The 26040-nt window shown below is 37.6% G+C and overlaps 1 protein-coding gene across 50 annotated transcripts in view; it reads left to right on the top strand.

The window, feature by feature from the left end:
• Positions 1–26040, top strand: part of EIF4G3 (eukaryotic translation initiation factor 4 gamma 3) — a 346104-nt gene that overhangs the window by 121723 nt on the left and 198341 nt on the right. For 43 of the 50 annotated variants that reach the window (XM_082684539.1, XM_082684570.1, XM_082684568.1 and 40 more), the window contains one exon: positions 1895–2023. The exons of the other annotated variants lie outside the window; for them this stretch is intronic. Coding sequence is in view for 23 of the 43 variants with exons in the window: in XM_082684570.1 (XP_082540696.1) it covers positions 1895–2023 (129 nt within the window). In the remaining 20 variants the exon portion in view is untranslated. The remainder of the gene's footprint in view (positions 1–1894; positions 2024–26040) is intronic. 50 annotated transcript variants of the gene reach the window in all.

Raw genomic sequence — 26040 nt, 5'->3', positions numbered from 1 at the left:
ACATAGGGATTCTAAAGTTAGGTTACTGGGGAGTAGACTTTCTTCAGAGCTTCTGACTGTGTGAATTCCAAGAAAAGCTGATACCATTTGAAAACCACTTTCCTTTCTACCTGGGGAGAGTTTTCAACTGTGAGAGAAATCATGGGATTTAAGAACTTAGATGGAGAAAATACCTAATCAAATGTTATCATTTCTTTGAATTATGAAGTTAGGCAAAAGCTGTCACTAGTTCTTATTTTTTTTTAATGCATAAGTAAAGAACACATATGTTACTATACCACAAATTTACCTTAGTATTTTAATATCTATATTTCAATATAATTAGTTTTGTCATTAGCCTATGTATTTTATGCATTTCAAAATATTCGAGGAGAGGTCTGTAAAAGGTTTCATGGCCTTCCCCCCAAATTTGAGAACCTCACCTTAAGGTGAATAAATTTTTTTATATTTGATGACAACAGAATTACCCCCCATTCATGGGCATTTTCCAGACTCAGTGATAGTCTGGATTAGATTGTGTTAGAGATGAGCTGGCTAGGTTGATTGCTAGGCTTTAGGAAGTGGCCTGGGTAAATTGTTTTCATTTCCATCATAGATTGATGGGGACTTTATTGCCAGTGATAAGTGGGAAAGTAATTTTTGTTTACTTAAAAACACATGTAATTATTTTTCTATACAAATTTATGACTTTGAACTATATTAGAAAATGAAAATGAGAAAAAAAACCTGTAATGCTTTCTGTTAAGATATTTGCATATCTTCTTTTTATTTTTATTATTTATTTTTTCTTTACAGATCTTTTTAATATAATACATATACCTATGAGTAAGTGTATATGTGTGTGCACTTTATTTATACACATATACGTTAGACATAGAATGGAGGCAAAGATATATGTGTAGAAATATACACGCATGTGACTATACATGTATATTTAGGTATACTCTATAAGTTGCCCCATTTCGTTCAGTTTTATTGAGGCATATTTACATAATATAAAATTCACCTTTTTAGTGTACAGGTCTAGGAGTCTTGACAATCTCCTAGAGACATGTATTTCCCACTGTAGTCAAAATATAGAACGGTTACTTCACTCTAGAAACAGTGTTGTGCCCCTTCTGTAGTCATCCTCTTTCCCTTGCAATCGTTTCTTTTTTGTTTCTTTTACAAAATGTCACATAAGTGGCATGGTACAGCATGTAATTTACATTTACCTTATTGCATTTAGCATAACTTTCCTTAAGGTTTTTGGTTTTATTATTTTTCATACAGATTTTATTTATTTATTTGAGAGAGAGTATGAACAGAGGGAGAGGTAGAGTGACAAGCGGACTCCAAGCTGAGCAGGGAGCCTGACGCAGGGCTCCATCCCAGGACCCTGAGATCATGACCTGAGCTGAAGGCAGATGCTTAACTGCTGAGCTATGCAGGTGCTCCTAATGTTTTTGGCTTTAGATTATGCTTCAGGAATCTTTTATCAAACTGATGATAATAGTCATTTTTTCCCCTAATCATTCTATTGCTCCATTTTGAAATTTTAAGTCTTTAGTCGGTCTGACACTTATTTTAGTATGAATTGTGAGATAGAGAATTCAATTTGAAAAGGTAACCAGTTCAGCAATATTTATTAAGATTGGGTGACTAGTAGGGGCACCTGGGTGGCTCAGTGGGTTAAAGCCTCTGCCTTCAGCTCAGGTCATGATTCCAGGGTCATGGGATCGAGCCCCACATTGGGCTCTCTGCTCAGCAGGGAGCCTGCTTCCTTCCTCTCTCTCTGCCTCTCTGCCTACTGTGATCTCTGTCTGTCAAATAAATAAATAAATAAAATCTTAAAAAAAAAAAAAAGATTGGGTGACTAGTATAAAGCTCTTACTAAATATTGATTTCCTCACAGGTAACACAAGTAGCAAGACAACCGGGACCCCCGACCCCTTCCCCTTATTCAGCACATGAAATAAGTAAGGGGCATCCAAATCTTGCGGCAACGCCCCCGGGACATGCATCGTCCCCTGGACTCTCTCAAGTAAGAAAAACTTTATTTTTAAAAAAATTTCCATATAAAAGTAGTTTTTCTGGTTTTCTGAAGCAAATTTCTGAGAAGTAACATACATTACTTGAAGAATAGTTTTTCTTTAATTTATCTATTTCGTAATTTTTCAGACATACCTCTCATAATTGTGGCTACTGACAGTTTTATACAGTTATATTTATTGAGTCATTCAAAATGAACTATCATTGATACTTAGTTTACCTTTTTTGCTGTTGAGGAAATTAGCGTATGGTTATAGAGGCCATTTAAAAAACCGCACAAATCACTTTTTTGCTTTCTAGTGTATAATCTGCTAGTTTTCTTTCTCTCTTTTTGGTGGAGTGGTGGTGGTTATTTTCTACTTAAAAGGAAATGGGTGTTTTTACCTCTTAGAGCAATAGTAGTGGGCTTCTTTATTGGTTTGGTTTTTGATTTCATAAATAGGTTATTGGACCTTCTTAGGCTTAAAATTATGTTGGATTGTTAAAGAATGTGAATTTTATAGTGTATTTTCAATTAACAGGTGCAGGGGACATTGAAACCCTGTTGTAAGAAGTCACTGTGGCTCCCCTTCATCTTAAGCCATTTCCCAAGATTCTGATTAGCTTGTACCATTCCACCATTATATGCTTATTTGGGCTTTGTTGTGGTTAAGAGCATGCTAGAATTATGAAGTCTCTTAGTGGAATGTGGAGAGAGTCAAGCTAACTGACCCATGCTGTTTGAGACTATTAGTGTTTATACATAGCAACTGCACCTTTTAATAATGAAAATTTTTTATTTTCAATTGTTGCTTCCATGTTTTAGGCTTTTTAGAACTTACATAATAAGAGATAAAATATTACTTATTCAAAGTAATGCTAAAAGCTGGCGATTGTGTTACAGGGCTGATTATTGTTTTTTTAAAGACTGTGGAACATTTGGAGAAGGAATGTACAACTTTCCAAACCATGATTGATATTTTAAAAAGTACATAAATCAATTTGTACTTAGTTTTATGTTTAAACTTGGTTTAAGTCATTCCTATTTAATTCTGAGTTTTAAAACTAAAATGGGAAAATGAACTCTTAATTGTTTAAAAGGGAGGTTCTTGTGTTGGCTTTCATGGCATGGAGCAGAACCACCCAAGCTATTAATATTGTGTATTAGTCCAATTCTAATCAAGAAGAAAAAAACTATGTTGTAATGTAAATAGGGAAAATTTAATATAGAAGATTATTCAGGGGACACCTGTCTGGCTCAATAGGTAGAGCATGTGACTCTCAATCTGGGGGTTGTGGGTTTGAGCCCCATGTTGGGTTATAATAGATTATTTTTAAAAAAGAGATTATTCAGTATAATTGGGGATTGGAGTAATGAAGGATTGGCTTATTAAAGAAAGAGAACTCTAAAGAATATACAAATAGCAACTATAAGGAGCAGATGCTTATCCTGGGGCTGAGACAATACATAGGTAAGAGTCTACTTCTCCAGGGCTGATACTGGAGAGTGCATGGCTGTGGCTCACCTCATGGTACAGAAGTCATTGTAGTATTGTATCAGTGGAATATGGTAGAAACCCTTCCTCTGGAACTTGATGGAAATGTACTTTATTGAGTGTTGGGCCAAGCTGGATCTTCTAGTGCCAGTGTCCTTTAGCAAAGAGCCACTGCAGTGTGCAGCAGCTAGAGGCTCCTTGTATAGCTTCTGTGTTTACCATAGATACTTCAGATAACCTTGACTATGCCGGATTATAGGCCCCACGTGGTAGAGTAGCTTGCATCACAACCTAAACTTGCTGCAGGGACTTCTTTTGTTCCGTTCTTAACTCAAAATGGTAGACCCCCACAGTGACTTTGTAAGTAGGTCAAAGTGTGGCACACTCCAATGTGTAGTGTATGTTGTCCTTAAAATTCCTAGGGGCGCCTGGGTGGTTCAGTAGGTTAAAGCCTCTGCCTTCAGCTCAGGTCATGATCTCGGGGTCCTGGGATCGAGCCCCGCATCGGGCTCTCTGCTCAGCAGGGAGCCTGTTTCCTCCTCTCTTTCTGCCTGCCTCTCTGCCTACTTGTGATCTCTGTCAAATAAATAAAATCTTAAAAAAAATAAAATTCCTAAAAAGGCTTCCAAACCTTGTGTCTGTCCCTTTTTTTTCCATGGTAGTTAGTGTTAGGTAAGAGACTCCTCTCCCATCTTGGGCTGAGATCCAGACCTTGTTGAAGAGGGCATACACGCAGCTCACGGAGTGGTAGAGAAGTTGTGGTGACATTCCAGTAGAATTTACTAGAAATCCACCCTCTGCAACTTGCCAGAATGCTACCCTCTGGGGTGGTGAGGGAAAGCTTTACACAGGTAGTTTTCTTAGAGGAGGTATTTTGCTGCCTAAGAAGATTCTAGGAGTAGCTGTTAACCAGTGGGGCCAGCTGGCTGCTGCGCATTGCTCTAGCAGCCTCGTACTGAAGATGTTGTGTGCTCTAGGGCAGCTGAGCCCTGGAGAAGCCAGATTCTGGAAAACCTGCTCATAATGCAGGAGCTTGGTGTGCAAGCCAAATAGGAACCAGGAATCAAAACCCTTTCCTCCTGCACTATTTCTGTGGGGCCCTGTATTGACAAAGCATAACATTGTGTCAGCTGAAATGGAAAAATACTTAAAATATTTAAAAATATTTAAGTATTAGGGAGCCCAGATCCATTTTGAGTATAGAGACAAAAAAGGTAAATTGTGAACTTAAAAGCAACTGATCAGTGGCACATACAGGAAATAACTTAATTTTCAGTTTCAAATTCTTACTGTTTCAAGTTATGATTTGACCTAGGCAGTTGGCTCAAAGCACTTAAGTTTTCTGAAAGACCTTGCTGCTTAAAAATGCATAGTTTGCATTTAAAAAAGAAAGTTCTCCCTGCGGTCTCAGCTGCTGAGCCCACAGATGGCTTTATGTATGCGATTTTATTAGTTACCTTTAGAAGTCAAGAGTACATGGATCTTAGGAGAACAGTCACCATGTATTATCTGTCTTGCTTTCCTTGTGGTCTCTTTGGCTACCATAGTGCCTATACGATTAAGGAACCCAGTAAATCACCTGGTCACAGTCCCCTCTTTCCTTTCCCTTTCAAACAAAGGCTGATTTACAGGGATTCATTGGTTTCTGAGCAATGTCTTAACCTCTGTTGATAGAGTGAGGAATTTTTTCTGGGTGGCATGCTTGGAAAATTGAGGAGTTTTGTGGGAAACTCAAGTCTCCTTACGTTTCACAGTTAACATATTCTTGGAGCATAATGGAAAGCAGAGCCTTCAAATAGAGGAAAAAGATTACACGCTTGGGCTCAAACAGGGGCTCAGTCTTTCACTTTCTGGTTACATGATGTTGTGTAAATTATTTAATATTTCTTGAACATGGTTTTATCATCTGCTATATAGGTGAGTATTTGAATTCGACCATCCTTCAATAAGGTTATTATGAGGATTATATAAAATCCTGCCTTAAATTTGGATACACTAAATGCTCTCTGTAAGTGGCATTTACTGGTTTCATGGCTGTCATACTGGTTTTCTTCAGGACTTACGTGTGTGTGGCTGTGTACGTGTGTATGTGTGTCTAACTCATCTAATTTAGCTACATGACTGGTATTACTGTAAAATTCAGAAGTTCTCCCCAAGAGCTTGAGATCTCTTCCAAGTTTTTGCTTTATCCTTTGCAGGATAAAGGAAGAGGCCAGCCTTGTTTATTTTCCTTTAGCAGTTAGTGTCGTTTATTCTTATGCACAAATCAACTAAAGTTAAGAATAAAGACACTCTTGGGCACATGGGTGGCTCAGTGGGTTAAGCCTCTGCCTTCAACTCAAGTCATGGTCTCAGGGTCCTGGGATCCAGGCCCCATCTGGCTCTCTGCTCAGCAGGGAGCCTGCTTCCCTGTCTCTCTCTGCCTGCCTCTCTGTCTACTTGTGATTTCTCTGTCAGATAAATAAATAAATAATTCTTTATAAAAAAGAAAAAAGAAGAAGACGACTCTCGTTCTGCCACATGCCATTTATGATGAGTCTCACCTGCTTCTGTGATCGTGTTTTTGTCCTAGGTAGTTACCTGTGTCTGTGACTTCATGTTTGACACTTAATGAATCTATTAGGATTTAAGTGAAAGCAACTAAGTTGAAGAAGAGTGAATTTCATAGCTTTGAAACATAAAAGAAGGAAAATGTAGAAAATTGCTCCCAGTCTGTTTCTTAACTTTATTTAAAAAAGATTTTATTTATTTACTTGGGAGAGAGAGAGAGAGGGAGAGAGAGAGCAAGCAAGCATGAGGTGGGGGAGAAGGAGAAACAGAATCCCTGCTGAGCAGAGAGCCTAATGCAGGGCTCCATCCCAGGACCAAAGAGATCATGACCTGAGCCGAAGGCAGATATTTAACCATCTGATCCACCCAGGCATACCCTCTCTGGCCCCCACCTCCTCCCCCATGCCTATTTCTTTTCTTTTCTTTCTTCCTTTCTTTTTTTTTTTTTTAAGATTTTATTTATTTGACAGCGAGATAGGGAATACAAGCAGGGGGAGTGGGAGAAGGGGGAAGGCTTCCCACCGAGTCGGGAGCCTGACACAATGCTTGACTCCCAGACCTTGGGACCACAACCCCAACCAAAGGCAGACGCTCAACGACTGAGCCACCAAGGGCCCCCCCGCCCCCATCTGTTTCTGTTTCATCAATGGCAACCTCTTCATCTACTTTTTTCCCTTCAAGATAGGATTTTACATATGTGTGTGTGCATGCTAAATTTTAAAGCTTTATTTGCATTTTCGTTGTTATATGACTTCTAAATTTTTCTAGTCCTCTCCTTTCTGGGTGTTTTTGGGGGCTTTTTTGAGAGTGGAAGAGGGGAGGGAGAGAAAGAATCTTGAGGAGCTTCTTCATCCTCTTTCTCATGACCCTGAGATCATGACTTGAGCTGAAATCCAGAGTCAGAGGCTTAACCAACCGAGCCACCCAGGGGCCCCCTCTGGTGGTTTTGTTTAATCAGAGTGAGAAACTTTGGACTATTAGTCTAGAAGAGATTAATAGTTCAAAGGATATTTTCGAACTACAGGGAATTTGAGAGACACAGAGTCTTTTTAAGTGTGGATTTTTTTTCATTTACCCTGAAATGGCAGCACTTTAATAGTCTCTAAATCCAAAATGTCCTTACTTGGGAAATGGTGAAGAATTTGGAATTTAAAAGTATCTTTTGGGGCAGATTTCAAAGTAAGTAGAAAAATGTACTCTCCCAGGAGTCAAGAGACCTGAGTTAAGAGTCTCGGTCCTGCCAGTATTATTGCAAATTTTGACCCAGTGGAAGTTATTACTAATGCGCGGTTTTTCTCTTTGTAAACAAGAGGCTCGTATTAAGTGAGATTGGAATTCCCTTTAAGATTTTCATGGGTTTTATTTTTTATTTTTATTTTTTTTAGATTTTATTTATTTATTTGACAGAGCACAAGCCGGGGAAGCAGCAGAGAGGGAGAGGGAGAAGCAGGTTCCCCCCTGAGCAAGGAACCTGATGTGGGACTCATCCTAGGACTCTGGGTTCATGAGCTGATCCCAGAGCGTCTGACCTGGCAGATGCTTAACTGACTGAGCCACCCAAGCGCCCCTCTTCATGGGTTTTAGAAACTAGTTCAGAGTGGACGATTCTTATTGTGAAAATCTTCTGAATGCTGTATATATTTTTTTAAGATTATTTATTTATATATTTGATAGACAGAGATCACAAGTAGGCAGAGAGGCAGGAAGAGAGAGAGAAGGGGGAAGCAGCCTCCTCCTGAGCAGAGAGCCTGATGCGGGGCTCAATCCCAGGACCCTGGGATCATGACCTGAGCTGAAGGCAGAGGCCCAAACCCACTGAGCCACCCAGGCACTCCAATGCTGTATTTTTTAATTTAAACTTAGACAAACTTTTATATTGTTTTACTTTTCATCTTTTCAAAAAATACCAGAAGTTTGTTATTTGGATTATTTTAGGTTAAGCAAAACAACTGTTTCCTACTTATTGCTTAATTGTAGTTACACATTTGCTTTGACTCAGTTAATATTTACATAATTGAGCAAAATTACCAAACAAGGAGATCAGACTGGCACTGATTACCAGGTTCAACATTGAGGCCTTTTTCTCCCCACTCCTTGATGTCACTGTGTGACTGTGTGACTCCTAAGCTATGCTCACAGTAGGTAGTGAGAAAGTGTGGTCAGAACATTGCCAAAGAAGTGGAGCAATAGATGTTTTCTGTATGCTTTTGGAAATTTCTTTCAGTTTCCCTTTCTTCAGAGAGATCAGTTCAATCATGTTTTATAGTGGACTGAGAATGGTGATAGCATATGATCCCCTAGTTCAATTCTTTATTGTTTCTGGAAATACTAAGCAAAGGACTTCTTCACTGAGGAATAGTTCTTGGTCATATTTCTTCTCTTTTTAAAATTTTATTAAGTTTTAGATTTTAGTTCCAGTATAATTAACACAGTGTTCTGGTGTACAGTACACTGATTCAGTAATTGTATACATTGCACAGTGCTTATTACGATAAGTGTACCATGATATATATTTTAAACATTACAATTTTCATTATTAGTACATTTCAGATGAGTCATGGTTCCTATAGTCTCTTCATTTTAACTTACAGACTTCACTTTCCTTTCAGAAGTCTTATTTTACTACAGAAAAATTCTCGTGTTTCTTTGCAGTTCTTGATTGATTATTTTAGGCTTTGCAAATTGTTTTTTATGATTAAGATAGCGATTTTATTTACTTCATACAAGCTTTTATAATTTTTTGGTTTTTTTTTGTCTTTCATGAAGAAAATTAATTCTGATTTGACAGCTCTGATGGTCTGGCTTATAATAAGCAGGATAAAATAGAGGAAGCTTTGAAATTTTTTTTCATATTTCATTATTGAAATAGATGAGTATTGAATTTCTATAAAAAAGCAAAGCAAATTTTATTATGTTTTACTCCCCTTCTTCCTTTGGAACACATCATAGCTATCTAAGGCAGTCTTTTTTTTTTTTTAAAGATGTGTGGTGTTTGGAAGCTGCATTTCTACCACATACGGATTTGATGTGGGTTCAGAAACCTGCAGTGCTAACTGTATTGAGTTGACCCTCATGGTGCCAAATCATCTGTTTCTTTTTCCCCCCTAGTTGTTAATATATGTACTTAAAAATGTATACCTTGTTGAAAACTGCAACTCACACTGTCCTTAACCACTTTATCAATTAACATACTTTTACAAATATCATTAGCGTAGAAGTTATAAGGACCAATAAAATATCTAGATCATTTATGTATGTGGTTTCATCTGGTATATGCTAAATAATTGTGATAAGCTTTTCCCTCTAATTGTTGAGATTATTTTAATGTTGTTATATTTGGAGAATTTCAGCTGTTTCGTCTTTTTTGTTTTTATTATTAAAATAATTGTAACAGGGCGCCTGGGTGGCTCAGTGGGTTGAGCCACTGCCTTCGGCTCAGGTCATGATCTCGGAGTCCCGGGATCGAGTCCCGCATCGGGCTCTCTGCTCAGCAGGGAGCCTGCTTCCTCCTCTCTCTTTCTCTGCCTGCCTCCCTGCCTACTTGAGATCTCTGTCTATCAAATAAACAAATAAAATCTTTAAAAAAAAATAAAATAATTGTAACAGTATTTATAAAGTAGGATTTCCGAATGTTTTTCTACTAGCTTAATTTCGTTTTTTATGCAGTCTTGTAACTTACCATGAAACATGACTAAAATAATTTTTTTGTGCTTGATCATACTTTTCATTACATGTGTCTAGAAAAAAAATTCCAGTGATTTTTATTCAAAATTTCTTTCTTTTTTTTTTGAACTATTGCTGCAAGGATGATAGTTAAGTTGTAAATATTACTCAGGTTTTCGTCACCCTAAATTCCGAGTTCTAGATTCTGTTTGGCAAATTGATAAGACGAGAACTTATATTTTGAAATATTAAAGTATAAGGAGTGAAAGTTTTAAAATGCTACATTAATTCAACCTTGTTTTAGAAAGTCAAAGAATTTTGTAAGAATCAATCTATAAAAACTGTTATTTCAAAAGCATTTCTTCTGTTGTCTTTGATAGGGGCTCTGGTTTTATTGATGATGTTCATTTTTTTCCAAACTCTGTCAGGGAGAAAAAGGTTTAGGATTCTGTGTTTGAGATCTTTAAGAGTTGCTTCCTCTGGACACATCATGAGGTGGGCACTGCTTCCTCCCCCTCCCCCTCCTCCTCCTTATCCTTGTCCTCCTCCTATTCTTAGTTGAGGGTAGTCCACATACGTTACATCAGTTTTAGATATACAGCATTGTGATTCAGCAACTCTAAAGCTTATCCTGTACCAGTATAAGGTTTTAGATATACAGCATATGTTTTAGATATACAGCACAGTGATTCAGCAACTCTATACCCTTATACTGTACTCACCACAAATGTAGCTGCCATCTGTCCCCGTACAATGATACTCCAAACCTCTGACTGTAATCTCTATGGTGTAAATTTTATTCCTGTGACTTGTTCATTCCTTAACTGGAAGCCTATTATCTCTTACTCCTCTTCACTCGTTTTCCCATTCCTCCAGCCCCCTTTCCTTTGGCAGCCATCAGTTTGTTCTTTGTATATATACGTCTGATTCTGTGTTTTCTTGATTTCTGTGGCTACCGCTCATCTGTTTTAATAGGTAGTGCATTCTCTCAGCATTTTCCTTCCAAGTTTACCACTTTGGAATTTCACATTTCACTTATTTTCCCGAGTTTTAGAAGACATAGTCACTTGAGTGCCATCAGTCTATTTTTTACTGGCTGTGACATTCAGAATTTTTAGATTTTATGGCTGTGAAAATTGCAACTTTAGTTTGGCTACAGAAATTAGCATGTGTCAGTAAATTTTGAGATGGGAAATTGAACAGGTGAATTTTAAAGATAATCAGGAGATTGAGCAGCCTGACAATTCAATTCAATCTGCTTGTGATATTTCCCACAGAAATTCATATTCCATTTGTCTTAGTCTGCTTGGGCTGCCATAACCACATAGACTGGGTGACTTTAACAGCAGACATTCATTTCTCATACTTCTGGAGGCTGGAAGTCCAAGATCAAGGTACTGGCTACATTGGTTCCTTGTGAGGTGTGAGGTCCTTTTTGGGTTGCAGGAGGCCACCTTCTTGTTACGTTCTCACATGACAAACAGACATGCAGGCTCTATGGTGTCCCTTGTAAAAGCACTACTCCCACCATGAGGGCCCCATCCCCATGACCTCATCTAAACCTAACTGTCTCTCAAAGACCTTATCTCCAAATATCATCACATTGGGGATAGGGCTTCAGTGTATGAGTTTTGGGGGGTGGGTGAGGGAGACACACAACTCCATCCATGTACCATTTCTGTGATTCAGAGAGCTGTGGGGGGCAGGGGGCAGTTAAGACTATGGGAGAAAGGTCTGAAGATGAGTAAATACTAGGTAGAATATTGTCCTGAGTTTAATCGTACCCATCTGTACAATTGGTACAGATACCCCAGCTTAATGGGGTGGGAGGGGAACCAATTTCCAAGGAATGGAAGAACAGAGAAACTATTACAAGAATACATTTGACCCTTGAGTGAAACAGGTTGGAACTGTGTAGGTCTATTTAATTGTGGATTTTTTTTTTTTTTTGATAAATGCACTACAGTACTGTAAATGTATTTTCCTTATGATTTTCTTAATATTTTCTTTTCTCTAGCTTTATTATAAAAATAGTTTATAATACGTATAACATACAAAATACGTGTTAATCCACTGTTTATGTCACTGGTGGTGAGTCTTCTGGTCAGCAGTAAGCTGTTAGTAGTTAGATTTTCTTTCTTTTTTATTTTTATTTTATTTTAAGATTCTATTTATTTATTCAACACAGAGAGCGAGACAGGGAATAGGAGCCCGGGGGAGAGGCTGAGGGATAAACAGGCTCCCCGCTGAGCAGGGAGCCCAATGTGGTGCTCAGTCCCAGGACTCTCTGATCATGACCTGAGCCAAAGGCAGAGCTTAATGACTGAGCCACCCAGGCTCAGTGCCTAACTACCTAACAGTAGTTGGGTTTTCAGGGAGTCAGAAGTTATATGTGGATTTTCAGCTGTGAGGAGGGTCATTGCTCTAATTCTTGAGTTGTGCAAGGGTCAACTCTGTTTTACCAAGGATCAGATGATTATTTGAAATGTTTTGCTAAATACAAGGTTTGGTATTTAAACTAGCATCTTGGAAAAAAGTTAGCATCTTTATAGAACTAAGAATTGTGAATTTCAATGACTCAACAGTCAACAAAAAGCAGACAGCACAAGTTATGTAACTTTGCAATAATTTTAAATTCTTCCAATAGTGAGGGAGAGGTTAAGTTACATTTAAAGCAGGTAGAATCAGTGTGCCTGGCTGGCTCCGTCAGAGCAGCATATGACTCTTGGGATGCCTGGGTGGCTCAGTGGGTTAAGCCTCTGTCTTCAGCTAGGGTTATGGTCTCAGTGTCCTGGGATCAAGCTCTGCATTGGGGTCTCTCTGCTCAGTGGGGAGCCTATTTACTGCCTCACTCTCACCCCCAGCCTCTGCCTGCCTTTCTGCCTACTTATGATCTCCACCTGTCAGATAAATAAATAAATAAATAAATAATCTTTAAGGGGGGGGGGAGAAAGAAAAGGCAGCATATGACTCTTGATCTCTGGGTTGTGAGTTTGAGCCCCATGTTGGTTCTAGAGATTACTTAAATATTTTTAAAAAGTAAAGCAAGCAGAATCAAGTAAGGATCAATAATGAATATTATACATTGATATATAAAATGACTCTTAAAATGTTAAAATTCACTTACCAAACAAATTTTTTTCTCAGTGCATAGATGTATTTACTATTCCTTTTTCTTACATACTCATTCACACCGATAGATGTAAGGAAGAGCTAAATCTGATTTTAAACTTTTATTTTTATTTTTTTAAATTTAAATATAAATAGCCAACATATAGAACATCATTAGTTTTAGATTTTAAACTTTTTTTTTTTAAAGTTTTTAGGTGACCTTTCAAGGTTGTTTACGTAATCTCTTACACCCAACATGGGGCTTGAATTTAGGAACCTGAGATTAAGATTCCCATACTCTTCTGACTGAGCCAGCCAGACACCCTTGCTTTTAAGCTTTTTATCAATGGATGAATGCTTATTTTTTTTCTCAGTGAAGAGTCATCTCAGTTTTCATGTGTTTCTGTCTGCCCAGTATTTTGTTTTGTACATACCTAACTAGGTAATATGTAGAAGAAAAATTACGTTGACAATATTTTGTTATACTTCACAGGCAAAATAAATCGTGTCCTCAGTTCCCTTCCAGTGAAACTCCATTTTCACATAGTATACTGTATTATTCAAAACTCTGTTTATTTCGGTTCTTATTCTTGAAAACCATTAAACTTAGACATCTTCTCTTACAGTTCATTTCCAAAATTTAAATCTCCCTGTTCAGTACAGTTGATAACATGACAACCTAAATAGTTACTTAACATTTTGTCAGGGGAAAGAAAACAGCTGTACTAAGTATTTCAAATAGAGGGGATTTTTTTTTTTTTAAGATTTTATTTATTTATTTGACAGACAGAGATCACAAGTAGGCAGAGAAGCAGGCAGAGAGAGAGGATGAAGCAGGCTCCCTGCCAAGCAGAGAGCCTGATGCAGGCCTCGATCCCAGGACCCTGAGCTCAGGACCTGAGCCGAAGGCAGAGGCTTAACCCACTGAACCACCCAGGTGCTCCAAATAGAGAGGATTTAATACATAATTTTTTTATACCAGCTGATTGATTATCAAGGAGATGCTGAGGTAATCCAGAGATTAATAATCATAGGAAGCAGCTAACATCCCTAATGCTGGAGGAAAGAAAGAAGTGGTGATGTTGCCAGACCTAGAAGCTTGGAGGAAGGGTCTTTGGGGACTATTGCTGACACTTCTGAGAAGGGATTTACTAAAGTTTCGTCCTTAGACAACAGAAACTCTGTAGAGGAGAGAATTAGGTGAGGCTGATACTTTATATATGCCTATCTGTTGTTGGCATCTCTAATAGCTTTGAGAGGCTGGGATCTGAAATGGAGCTGGTGTCTGGAACCATGCTGACAGGGTGAAAGCACCCTTCTTCTTAGAGGAGGTTAGGGCTGAAAGATAATAGGTAAGTAACTGGCATATACAGTGGTAGAAGGATATGTAATTTCCTTACTAATAAAGAAATTTATATGGAACCAGAAAAAAACCCGAATAGCCAGAGGAATGTTGAAAAAGAAAACCAAAGCTGGCAGCATCACAATTCCAGACTTTAAGCTCTCTTACAAAGCTGTAATCATCAAAACAATATGGTACTGGCACAAAAACAGACACATAGATAACGGAACAGAATAGGGAGCCCAGAAATGGACCCTTAACTCTGGTCAGCTAATCTTCCACAAAGCAGGAAGGAATGTCTAATGAAAAAAGATAGTCTCTTCAAAAAATGGTGTTGGGAAAATTGGACAGCCACATTCAGAAGAATGAAATTGAATAATTTCCTTACACCACACACAAGAATGGACTCAAAATGGATGGAAGACCTCAGTGTGAGACAAGAATCCATCAAAATCCTTGAGGAGAACACAGGCAGCAACCTCTTCGACCTCAGTCAGCCACAGCAACTTCTTGGAAACATCACCAAAGACAAGGGAAGCAAGGGCAAAAATGAGCTATTGGGACTTCATCAAGATAAAAACCTTTTGCACAGCAAACAGTTAGTAAAACCAAAAGACTACTGACAGAATAGGAGAAGATATTTGCAAACGACATACCAGATAAAGGGCTAGTATCCAAAATCTATGAAGAATTTATCAAACTCAACACCCAAAGAATAAATAATCCAGTCAAGAATTGGGCAGAGGACATGAACAGACATTTCTGCAAAGAAGACATCCAGATGGCCAGCAGACATATGAAGAAGTGTTCAACACCACTCGGCACCGGGGAAATACCAATCAAAACCACAATGAGAGGGGCACCTGGGTGGCTCAGTGGGTTAAAACCTCTGCCTTCGGCTCAGGTCATGATCCTAGGGTTCTAGGATCAAGCCCCACATCAGACTGTCTTCTCAGCAGGGAACCTACTTCCCCCCGCCTGCCTCTTTGCCTGCCGACTTGTGATCTCTGTCAAATAAATAAATAAAATCTTAAAAAACAAACAAACAAACAAAAACCATAGTGCGATACCACCTCACACCACTCAGAATGGCTAAAATTAACGTCAGGAAACGACAGGTGTTGGTGAAGATGCAGAAAAGGGGGAACCCTCTTACACTGTTAGTGGGAATGCAAGCTGGTGCAGCCATTCTGGAAAGCAGTATGGAGGTTCCTCAAAAAGTTGAAAACACAGCTACTCTACTACCCAGCAATCATACTACTGGGTATTTACCCTGAAGATACTTCTCTCTCTACCTCTGAAATGTAGTGATCCAAAGGGGCACGTGTACCCCAATGTTTATAACAGCAATGTCCACAATAGCCAAACTATGGAAAGAGCCTAGATGTCCATCAACAGATGAACGGATAAAGATGATGTACACACACACACACTCTCGCACACACTCTGAAATACTATGCAACCATCAAAACCCCCGAAATCTTGCCATTTGCAACAATGTGGATGGAACTAGAGGATGTTACGCTAAGTGAAGTAAGTCATTCAGAGAAAGACAATTATATGATCTCTCTGATATAAGGAATTTGAAAGGCAGAGTGGAGGGTCGTGGGGGAAAGGGAGGGAAAAATGAAACAAGATGGGATTGGGGAGGAAGACAAACCATAAGAGACTCTTAATCTCAGGAAACAAACTGAGCATTGCTGGAGGGGAGGAAGTGGGAGGGATGGAGTGGCTGGGTGATGGACATTGGGGAGGGTCTGTGCTATGGTGAGTGTGATGAATTGTGTTAAGACTGATGACTCACAGGGCGCCTGGGTGGCTCAGTGGGTTAAGCCGCTGCCTTCGGCTCAGGTCATGATCTCGGGGTCCTGGGATCGAGTCCCACATCGGGCTCTCTGCTCAGCAGGGAGCCTGCTTCCTCTTCTCTCTCTGCCTGCCTCTCTGCCTGCTTGTGATCTCTCTCTGTCAAATAAATAAATAAAATCTTTAAAAAAAAAAAAAAGACTGATGACTCACAGACCTGAACCCCTGAAACAAATAATACATTATACATTAATTAAAAATTACAGTACAAAAAGAATAAGGTGGTACCAATACACCCCAGTGAATTTAACAGAAGACAGGAAAGGGGATAATGATAATACAAAGTAAATGTGATAAAATAGGACTATGAAACATGTTAGTCACTATAATAATGAAGTTAAGTTCTTCCATTAACTAGAGACTGAAATTGGTCAAAACCCAAAATTCAGGTATATCCATGTAAACATACAGAAAGATTGAAAACAAAAATATGGAACCATTAATAGGAAAATGCTTGTGAAAAGAAAGAATGCAGACTTAAGCAACCTTTACAAGTTAACATAGAATTCAAGGCAAAAAAAAAAAAAAAAAACCTGTAGGAGAAAGAGAATTCCTATAGTCAAAGATTTAATTACATCCTTTTTCTAGGATGTTACATCCCAGAAGATGTAACATCATAAGCTCTTATTTTCTTAATTTGTTTAGAATATATATGAAGCATATGTAAAATAAATTAAAATTGTCAAATCTATAATTAGTGTGGGAGAGTGACAGCTCAAAGAAGTGGACAGATCGGTAAGTATAATCATGTAGATCAGGTCTTGGCAAACTATGGCCCATCTCCTGTTTGTTTTTTTTTAAGATTTTATTTATTTACTTTTAGAAGAGAGAGAGAGGGAGCATAAGCACAGGGAGTGGCAGGCAGAGGGAGAAGCAGGTTCCCTGCTGAGCAAGGAGCCGAGCCCTATGTGGGACTTAATCCCTGGACCCTATGATCAAGACCTGAGGCAAAAGCAGATGCTTAACCAACTGAGCCACCCAGCTTACCCCCCCCTCCTGCTGTTTTTGGTACATGAAATTTTATGGGGGTGGGGGGGTCACTTGGGTGGCTCAGTCAGTTAAGCAGCTGCCTTCAGCTCAGGTCATCATCCCAGGGTCCTGGAATCAAGCTCTGCATTGGGCTCCCTGCTCAGCAGAGAGCCTGCTTCTCCCTCTACCTCTGCTGCTCCCCTGTTGTATGCTCTCTCTCTCTCTCTCTCTCTCTTTCTCTCTCTGTCAGATAAATAAATCTTAAAAAAAAAAAATTTTTTTTTTTACTAGAACACAGCCACACTAATTTATGGATTTTGTTTTTGTGCTACAACTGCAGAGTTGAAAAGTTGCTAGAGATTGTGTGGCCTGCAAAGCCTAAAATACTTGCTATCTGAATGTTCATAGAAAAAAATTGCCAACCCCTCACATAGATTAGCACACTTAATCTGTTAAGGCCAGCTGCTAAAAATTTGGGTTTTGTGGGCCAGATAGTCTTGTACATATTATTCTCCTCCCACTCCTTCCCTTGTTCCCCTCCCACATTCTTTTCTCGCTCTCCCCATTCTTCTCCCTCAGTCCCTTCAACTTCCCTTTCTCTCCCCCCTTCCTCCTTCTCTTCCTTTAAATACGAAAAATTTTGTTCAGCTGGCCTTAGGAAAACACATGTTTAAATGATACAAATAGTTGAACTTGTTTTATATAAATAGATACAGATGTAAATATATAAATAGTACATACATAGCACAAGAATAATGTGTATGAGAAATATTGTACGAATTTAATCATGATAAAAATGAGGATATCATTTTTGAACTTCATAAGTATCAAACTAACAGTATGTAGATAACTTTTTACTGTTTCAACTAAGATAAAAGATATTAAAAACTACTGATAATTTCATTGAAATAATAATTACTAAATTTGTTTAAATATCTTTTTTCTTGTTGAACTAAGATCATGCTCTTTATTTTTTCAAATACTCCAAGAGCATTTAAAAATTTGATCATGTTAGGCTGAGAGAAAAATATTAAATTCCAATCATATTTACATCCTTTTTCTCTTATTTTTTTCACATCCTTTTTTTAAAATTTTTTTTTAATTTTTAATTTTTTTTTTTAAGATTTTATTTATTTATTTGACACACAGGATCACAGATAGGCAGAGAGGCAGACGGGGGTGGGGGGAAGCAGGCTCCCCGCTGAGCAGAGAGCCCGATGTGGGGCTCGATCCCAGGACTCTGAGATCATGACCCGAGCTGCAGGCAGAGGCTTAACCCACTGAGCCACCCAGGCACCCCTTTCTCATCCTTTTTTGAATATTTAATGGAATTAGAGCTTAACAAAAGAATAACAAAATCTAAATTATGTTTAAGCTATAACTATACAGAACATTATTATTTTTTATAAAACTTATCAGAATTACTTATTTTATTTGAACATAATTTTATATTTTTCATAATCTTAAACATAATGTAGGAATAAATAATAAAATCTATTTATTTGGAAGTCTATAAATCTTTTGAATTAAAGATAAAACCCAAACAGAGAATGTTATCTTTGGAAATGAATGAGAGCTATCACTTCATATAAGATTTTGTGAATCCTATTCATGTGAATAAAGTGGTATTCAGAGGAAAGTGGTTAGTTTTAAGGGCATATAGTAGAAGATAAAAAAATAGATAATTGAGCAGGTGATCTGAATGGAAAATTCTTACATTGTACTTTGGGATTATAGGTTTTCTTTAATTCATACATGTGCTTGATGTACTTCTTGTTATGATGGTTTTGATTGTAATTACCACAGTGCTTTATCTGTTTTAATACTAAGAATCAGGAATTTTTGTGTAGTAACTAACTTACCTTTTAATATTTTCATCATTGAATTGGACAACTTACATCTACTGTCATTCAAAATATGCTCATTTTGAGTTTGCATATGCACACTTAATGATGGAGTCAGAAAATTAGTGTGGATGAGACAGAGAAAGTATTTGCATGTTACTAATGATTAGTGATGTTCAACATCTTTTCATGTGCTTATTGGCCATTTGTGTGTATATATATATATATATATTTTTTTAAAGATTTGATTTATTTATTTGACAGAGATCATAAGTAGGCAGAGAAGCAGGCAGAGAGAGAGAGGGAAGCAGGCTCCCTGCTGAGCAGAGAGCCTGAAACAGGACTCGATCCCAAGACCCTGAGATCATGACCTGAGCCGAAGGCAGTGCCTCAACCCACTGAGCCACCCAGGCGCCCCGGCCATTTGTATATATTTTATGGAGAAATGTCTGTCCAGGTCCTTTGCCCATTTGTTAATTAGGTTTGTTGAGTTGTAGGAGTTCTCAATTCCTTATCAAATAGATGATCTCATTAGTTGCCTTTTCACACTGTTGGTAGTGTCCTTTGCACAAAAAATTTTTAAATTTTCATTAAGTCTAATTTATTTGTTTTTTTCTTTTGTTGCTTGTGTCTTTGGTATCATAACAAAGAAGCCATTGGCAAACCCAATTATGTCATTAAACTAGTAATGTAGACTATTGCATTTCTTATTAACTTAAAAAATTTTACATATGTAGAGATTTTGTTGTTTTGGAAAGCAATAGCAGATTTAGAGAAAAATGTCTTGGGTTGCCAAGATGAAAGGCATATTTAGAAGGGATGATAGATATACTTATTAAAATGTCAGCAACAGGTGTCATTAACAATCCTATCACAGTGAGAAAAATCCCTGAATGTCCAGCTGTTATGTTAAAAAAGACACTGAAAAATTTCAAGGGCTGCTAAGGGTTCATAGAGCATATTAAGGTTCACATTGAGAGTCAGAGAAGTTGGATACAAAGTGATGACTCAGAAGCCAGCTGGCTTATTTATGTAACCATTTGGCAACTTTTAAGAAGGAAGGGAAGGAGCAGAAAAACTGAAGGCTGGGCAATAGGGGAAGAGAATAAATATCAAAGACCTAGAAGGCATTGTTCTACTATCTCTTTGGTTTTGAGAGTGATTATCTTTTAGCTTCCATCACAGTGAAGTTTTAGGAAGATATAAAATCAGAAAAGGAAAACAAAAACCACTGTTGAAATGCATACTTGAAAATTAGATTGTAGAACTTTGTACAATTTATAGAAAAGATTAAAGTTATTTAAAGCTGGTTGCATACAGAAGGTACCCTTCACTGAATCTTTGTGTTTAACTTAGTTTGACTTCTCCAGAAGCCTTAAGAAATACAGTTTTCTTGGGGCACCTGGTTGGCTTAGTTCAGTGTCTGCCTTCAGCTCAGGGTCCTGGGATCAAGTCATGCTCAGACTCCCTGCTCATCAGGGAGTTTGCTTCTCTCTCTCTTCCCATCCCTCTAGGTTGTGCTCGAGACTCTCTCATTCTAATAAATAAACAAATAAAATCTTAAAAAAGGAAATACAGATTTCTTGAAGAATGGCCATCCTTAGAGGGTCTTTGGCTCTATAAGTAGATCTAATATGGTAGGAATCAGAATAACAGATTCTCAAAAATTTCAACTTTTGAACAGATAAGGACAGTAGTAGGAAGACCGGACTGTGGAAACATTGAGAAATACTTTTAACTAAAAGCTGCCCTTCTTTGGATGCCTGGGTGGCTTAGTCGTTAAGCGTCTGCCTTCAGCTCATGTCATGATCCCAGGGTCCTGGGATTGAGCCCTGCATTGGGCTCCCTGCTCAGCAGAAAGCCTGCTTCTCCCTCTTCCACCCTCCTTGCTTGTATTCCCTTTTTCACTGTGTCTCTCTCTGTCAAATACATTAATAAAATCTTAAAAACAACAACCTGTCCTTCCTAATATAACTTGAATTATAACAGTGTGAACTAGTGTTTATTGTGTACTCATCAGATTATAGTATTTGAGGATAATATCTTGGTGATCATGATATAGGCTAGAATTTTCAGAGCATTTCTCAGTTTACCATATTTTATTATTACAAAACACTATAAGATAGATATGATCATTCCTGTTTTATATCTTAGGAGGGTCGAGTGGGAAATATGAAATGACTTGCTTCAGGACCTTAGGTAGCATTGGTAAAGGGACCAAGTCCATATCACTAGATCACATAAGATTATCACATAACCCTTGGCACGCTTCCTTCCTTTTTTATAATTCACCATAGTACTTTATTTCAAGCTTAGTTTAAATAGACTCTGCTTTCATAAATTGTTTTGGGAATATAGCCACCACTTAAACAGCATTATTTTTATGAAATAGTAAAAACAGTCACGCAAAGCAACTTAAATTTGCAAACTTGGGGCTTTATAAAAATTCAGCCACACAATATTTATGCTTCTGGTTTTTAAATGTAGAGCCACACATCTAAATCTGGAATTTAAGAATTTAGTGGAGGAGGAGATAGTCTTAACTGAGATTCAGCAGGACCTAGAGTAAAGATTCTCTCTAGTGTGATGAATGACTGGAATGGGGAGTCTGGCTAGGAATGTTTTAGATGAAAATTAGAAGAAGAAATCAGAAACTAAATAAAGATGGGAGTGATGAAGGGAGAAAAGTAGTAGAGATGTAGAAAGTATAGAAGGTGTGATGAACAGCACATATGGACATTGGAAACACAGAGCCAGCAGTGCACAGATGATAGAATACCTTCGCTCCCGGGGAATTCAGTGAACCAGGCACTGAACTCTCCTTTATAGGCAGCCTGGAGGAGATGGTGCTGGTTGTTAGGCTGTGGAGAGAAAAGCTAAACAAGGAAGAGTATATATGGTTAATATTGTGGGAAAGCAAGTAGCCTGTCAGATCTACATATGTTGTGAAAGCCATTCTATGGTATGAGTCCGTCATTGTCTAGTTGAAAGGTGAAAAACCATAGCATTTAAGTGTTGAACCAAGTGTAAAGAGTACAGAAAGAGTGGTAAATTTAGGTAGTGTTTTCCTGTTCCATATAATGTCATTGCTCAGAAATGAGAGAAGTATCAGTGGTTCTCATCCTGGCTGCCATTAGAACCTTCTGATGCCTGGGTCCCATTCTTCAGAGATTGGCATTTAATCGCTTGGGATGGGGCCTGAGGTAATTCCAATGTAGAGAAGAAAGCTGTGGAACTCACTCCCTAAATGACACTTCTTAGGTGTTCTTTGCTGGGAGTAGTTTTTAGTGAAAGGAGTACTTTGAGATGACATACAAACTTAATGAATTTGGCCATTTCTTAATTTAGGGAAGATGGCTTTGAGAAATCACTTCTATCTAGAGTCTACAGGAAACTGTTAATAACCTCTTACTGGCAATACACTTCTGTATCACAGCCTATATTAAACGTTTTTTACAGTATTGCTAATGTATAGTGATTTGGTGATGGAACCAAATTCTATCCTGGCAGGTGTTGTATGATTGGGCCTTCTAATACAAGCATAGTAAGAGCATATTGGTTGTCTTTGCTTTTGGTGTCAGTACAATCAACTCTTCCTGGATTTACAGCTGCAGTATGTTGTTTTCAAATTTTAAATGGCAGGGTTTTTATTCTTCCATAAAACTAGTACAGTGTCTGAACCATAAATAAGTCCTTACATCTTTGATGGATGAAAATGGCCTTAAATGAAATTTTCCAGAAGTGTCACTTCGTGGCTGTTTGCTTTAGTTGCTAAACAGCGACTGGTACCTTTAACTTTGTTGTACAGTTTGTTTGTACTTTGTACTTTGTGCAGTCTTTGTTGTACAGTAAAACTTTATTTTACAGGTATAGGCCTCACTAAAAAAGAGCCAAATACTCATTTGTTGCATCTTTAGAGAGCTGGCTTTAAGGAGGTTTATTTTGAGAAAGTGTGTAGGAACCTTTTCTCAGTATTCCAACTGTCCTTTATCATGAATTAAATGTTTTTTATTTTTTTTAAAGACTTCATTTATTTGAGGGAAAGAGAATGAGTGAGTATGAGAGGGGAGAAGGTTGGAGGCAGAGGTAGATTCCCCACAGAGCTGGGAGCTGGATGCAGGACTTGATACCTGGACTCTGGGATCATGACCTAAGCCGAAGGCAGTCACTTAACCAACTGAGCCACCCAGGCACCCTTAAATGTTTTTTAAAGACTGTATTTATTTATTTTAGAGAGTGAGAGGGGCAAAGGGAGAGTGGAAGGGACAAGCAGACTCCCTGATGAGCATGAGGCGCTGGAGGCTGCCTCTGTCCTGGGAGTCAGAGATCAAGACCACAGAGGAAGTTAGAAGTCCCATGAATTACATATTTAAAATTGGATTCCTAAGCTGGAAAAGTCCGTGGTCAGGATACTATGACAGGGATTTAGGTTTTTAACAAATCAGTTCAGTACTATATTGAATATAGAATGAATTATTTCCTTTTCTTAGCAAATGATTTCATTTTCTGGTCTGAATATTCTCTGAACATAATCCACAGGTAAAGCTTTATATAGAGCTGTGGTGGTTAGGTGCAAAGAAATACAGTCTCTGTGTAACTGATTTTATATGGTAAGGTATTGTAATATGAGAGATTAAGGTTCATTTTTTGTGCTAATTATTTCAGTTTACAGAATATGTTGTGAAATCAGTTTGTCAAAATTGTCTCATTCTAGAGTTATGTTTATCATAGTAATTATTTCTAGTATTGGGTTGATCAAAAACAACAGGTACAGCTGTTGAGATGGGTGGTGACCGGTAGTAAAGTACACTTCAGCTTGTGTAAAGTAATGCTCAGTAAATATCTCTTTGTGAGGTAAGAAAGAGTAAGAGTAATTGGATGGTCCGAATGCAGAATGAAACACATATTATGACTTAATGAGTAGTTGAATTGCTGAAAACATTTATTTTAAAACGTCCAAAAGCCACAATTAAGAACAGTGTTTGTGTTAGATAACATTTAAAATATAACCCTTTTAATTTTCTAACAATCATGTCTCTGGTGTTGAAAAGAGACTCTATTCAGAAATTTATACTCTCTGCTGGAGTACTTTTGAAGAGGCCTAGAGTACAACCCAACGGTTGAACAGTGATAGTGATTTTCTCTATTGATTTAAATTTAAAAAGAGATTGATCCTATAGTCTTCCCATCTTTCCTGAGGCAGAGAGCTCCACCCCCGCATCCAAAGTATACACCACAGGAGAGAATTCTCAGTTGCTACGTATGAAGCCTGCATTACAGAAAGTGAAGTTTCTTTTTAAAAAATATAGAACCAGGGGCACCTGGGTGGCTCAGTTGGTTCAGCCTCTGACTCTTGATTTTGGCTCTCAGGTCATGATCTCAAGGTCGTGGGATCAAGTCCTGCCTCAGACTCCTGTTCAGTGGGGAGTCTGCTTGGGATTCTCTTTCCCTCTGCCTGTGTCCTCCCCTGCCTCACCCAGGCTCACTCACTCTCTCTAAAATAAATGAATCCTTAACAAAAAATACCAGGTTATAAAACCCAGTTCTACCTCTTATTGATTATGAGAACTTGGATAAGTTAAACCTCCCTCCAAACAGAATTTTTTGGTTTTCCTATCCTAAACAAGTTATGTTTATACTATCATCTGTTGTGTGTCATAGCATTATCTCTAAAACAAACAATGTATGTAACCTTAATTTAAAGAGAGTTTATTGCTACAGATAATTGCTAACCATCCAAAGCTTTTAGTGAGTTATAATCACTAATCACAAATCACTATAACAAATATAGTAATGAAAATATTTGAAATATTGTAATATCAAAAAGTGACACAGAGACATGAAGTAAGTGAATACTGTTGGAAACATGGCACTGATAGACTTGCTTAATGTAGCATTGCCACAACCTTCAATTTACAATAAAAGTTGTATCTGCGATATACAGTAAAATGAAACATGATAAATGAAGTATGCCTGTACCTGCATCACAGGATGGTGTGAGAATTAAATCAAACAACGAATGCAGATGTCTTGAAAGCTTATAAATGTTGGTTGTATCTCCTTGTGCTAAAATAGGTTTGGAGTATTTAACATTGTTTTTTAAGTTTTTTTTATTTTCCCTCTGTTGTGTTTTTAAAAATTTTTTATTTAAATCCTAGTTATTTAACATACAGTGTAATACTGGTTTCAGTGTACAATAGAGTGAGGCAGCACTTCTCTACACCCCACCCCTGCTCATCACGCCAAGTGCATTCCTTCACCCTATCACCTGTTTTACTCTCCCCCTGTCTCTCGTAACCATCAGTTTGTTCTCTAGAGTTGGAATTAATTCAGGAAATGAAGTATTTGTCTTTTGTGGCATCACATTTTAATGTCATATTTATAGGACTTTTTCTAAACACTTCAAAATCATGTCATAACTGTTTATTAGTGCTGAAAACCAGACCTTGCTACATAGGCACTTATATCATTAGACACTGTTGTCTTATCTTATTAAAAGATTTAATTATTAGTTTGACTCTCACTATATTTATTACATATATGTCTGATATATTTCCCCTGCAGAATTCTTAAAAAAAAAACATATGCAAAATGTTGGGCAAAGCTGATACTTAGAGTGGTTTAGAAATCCCACAGTAACCACTCAGTCAGCCATTGTAATGACTTTGATGTTGCCCAGAAACATAGTAAGATTCATCTGTGAACTTAACCAGATATCACTCAGCATTGTTAACTGTCAGGCAAACATTTATAGTACACAAAATGGAAAAAATCTATCTAGTAGGTACATCTATTATTTGCTTTGAGAAGCAGTCCTCATTGCATTATAATGTATTTAGGAAAAAGTGCACAGTTTCTGGTTTATGCATGCTCCATTTTATTTTGTGAAGTGTATTATGGCCTCTCACTGGTTCATCTTTACCATCTTCTCTTTTTGTAATTTGTTCAGTGCTCTATAGAATCCTGGGCAAAAGAAATTAAAGGTGACATCTGATCCATTTCTGTTAAATCTTTGAATAAAATTAACTCTTAATAGAATTCAAGATGAAAAAATTTAAAAATCATACCTGAAATGATAACATGGCATTTCTATAAAGTTTGTTTTTGCCCTTATTGTAAATCAGCATCATAAACATTTATTTCAACAGCTGAAATATTTTTTCCTAAATAAATCAAAAGCAAAGCGAGAATT

The sequence above is a fragment of the Mustela nivalis genome (genome assembly GCF_964662115.1).
Source record: "Mustela nivalis genome assembly, chromosome: 10".
Lineage (NCBI taxonomy): Eukaryota > Metazoa > Chordata > Mammalia > Carnivora > Mustelidae > Mustela > Mustela nivalis.
This window is presented reverse-complemented; position numbering and strand designations above follow the sequence as displayed.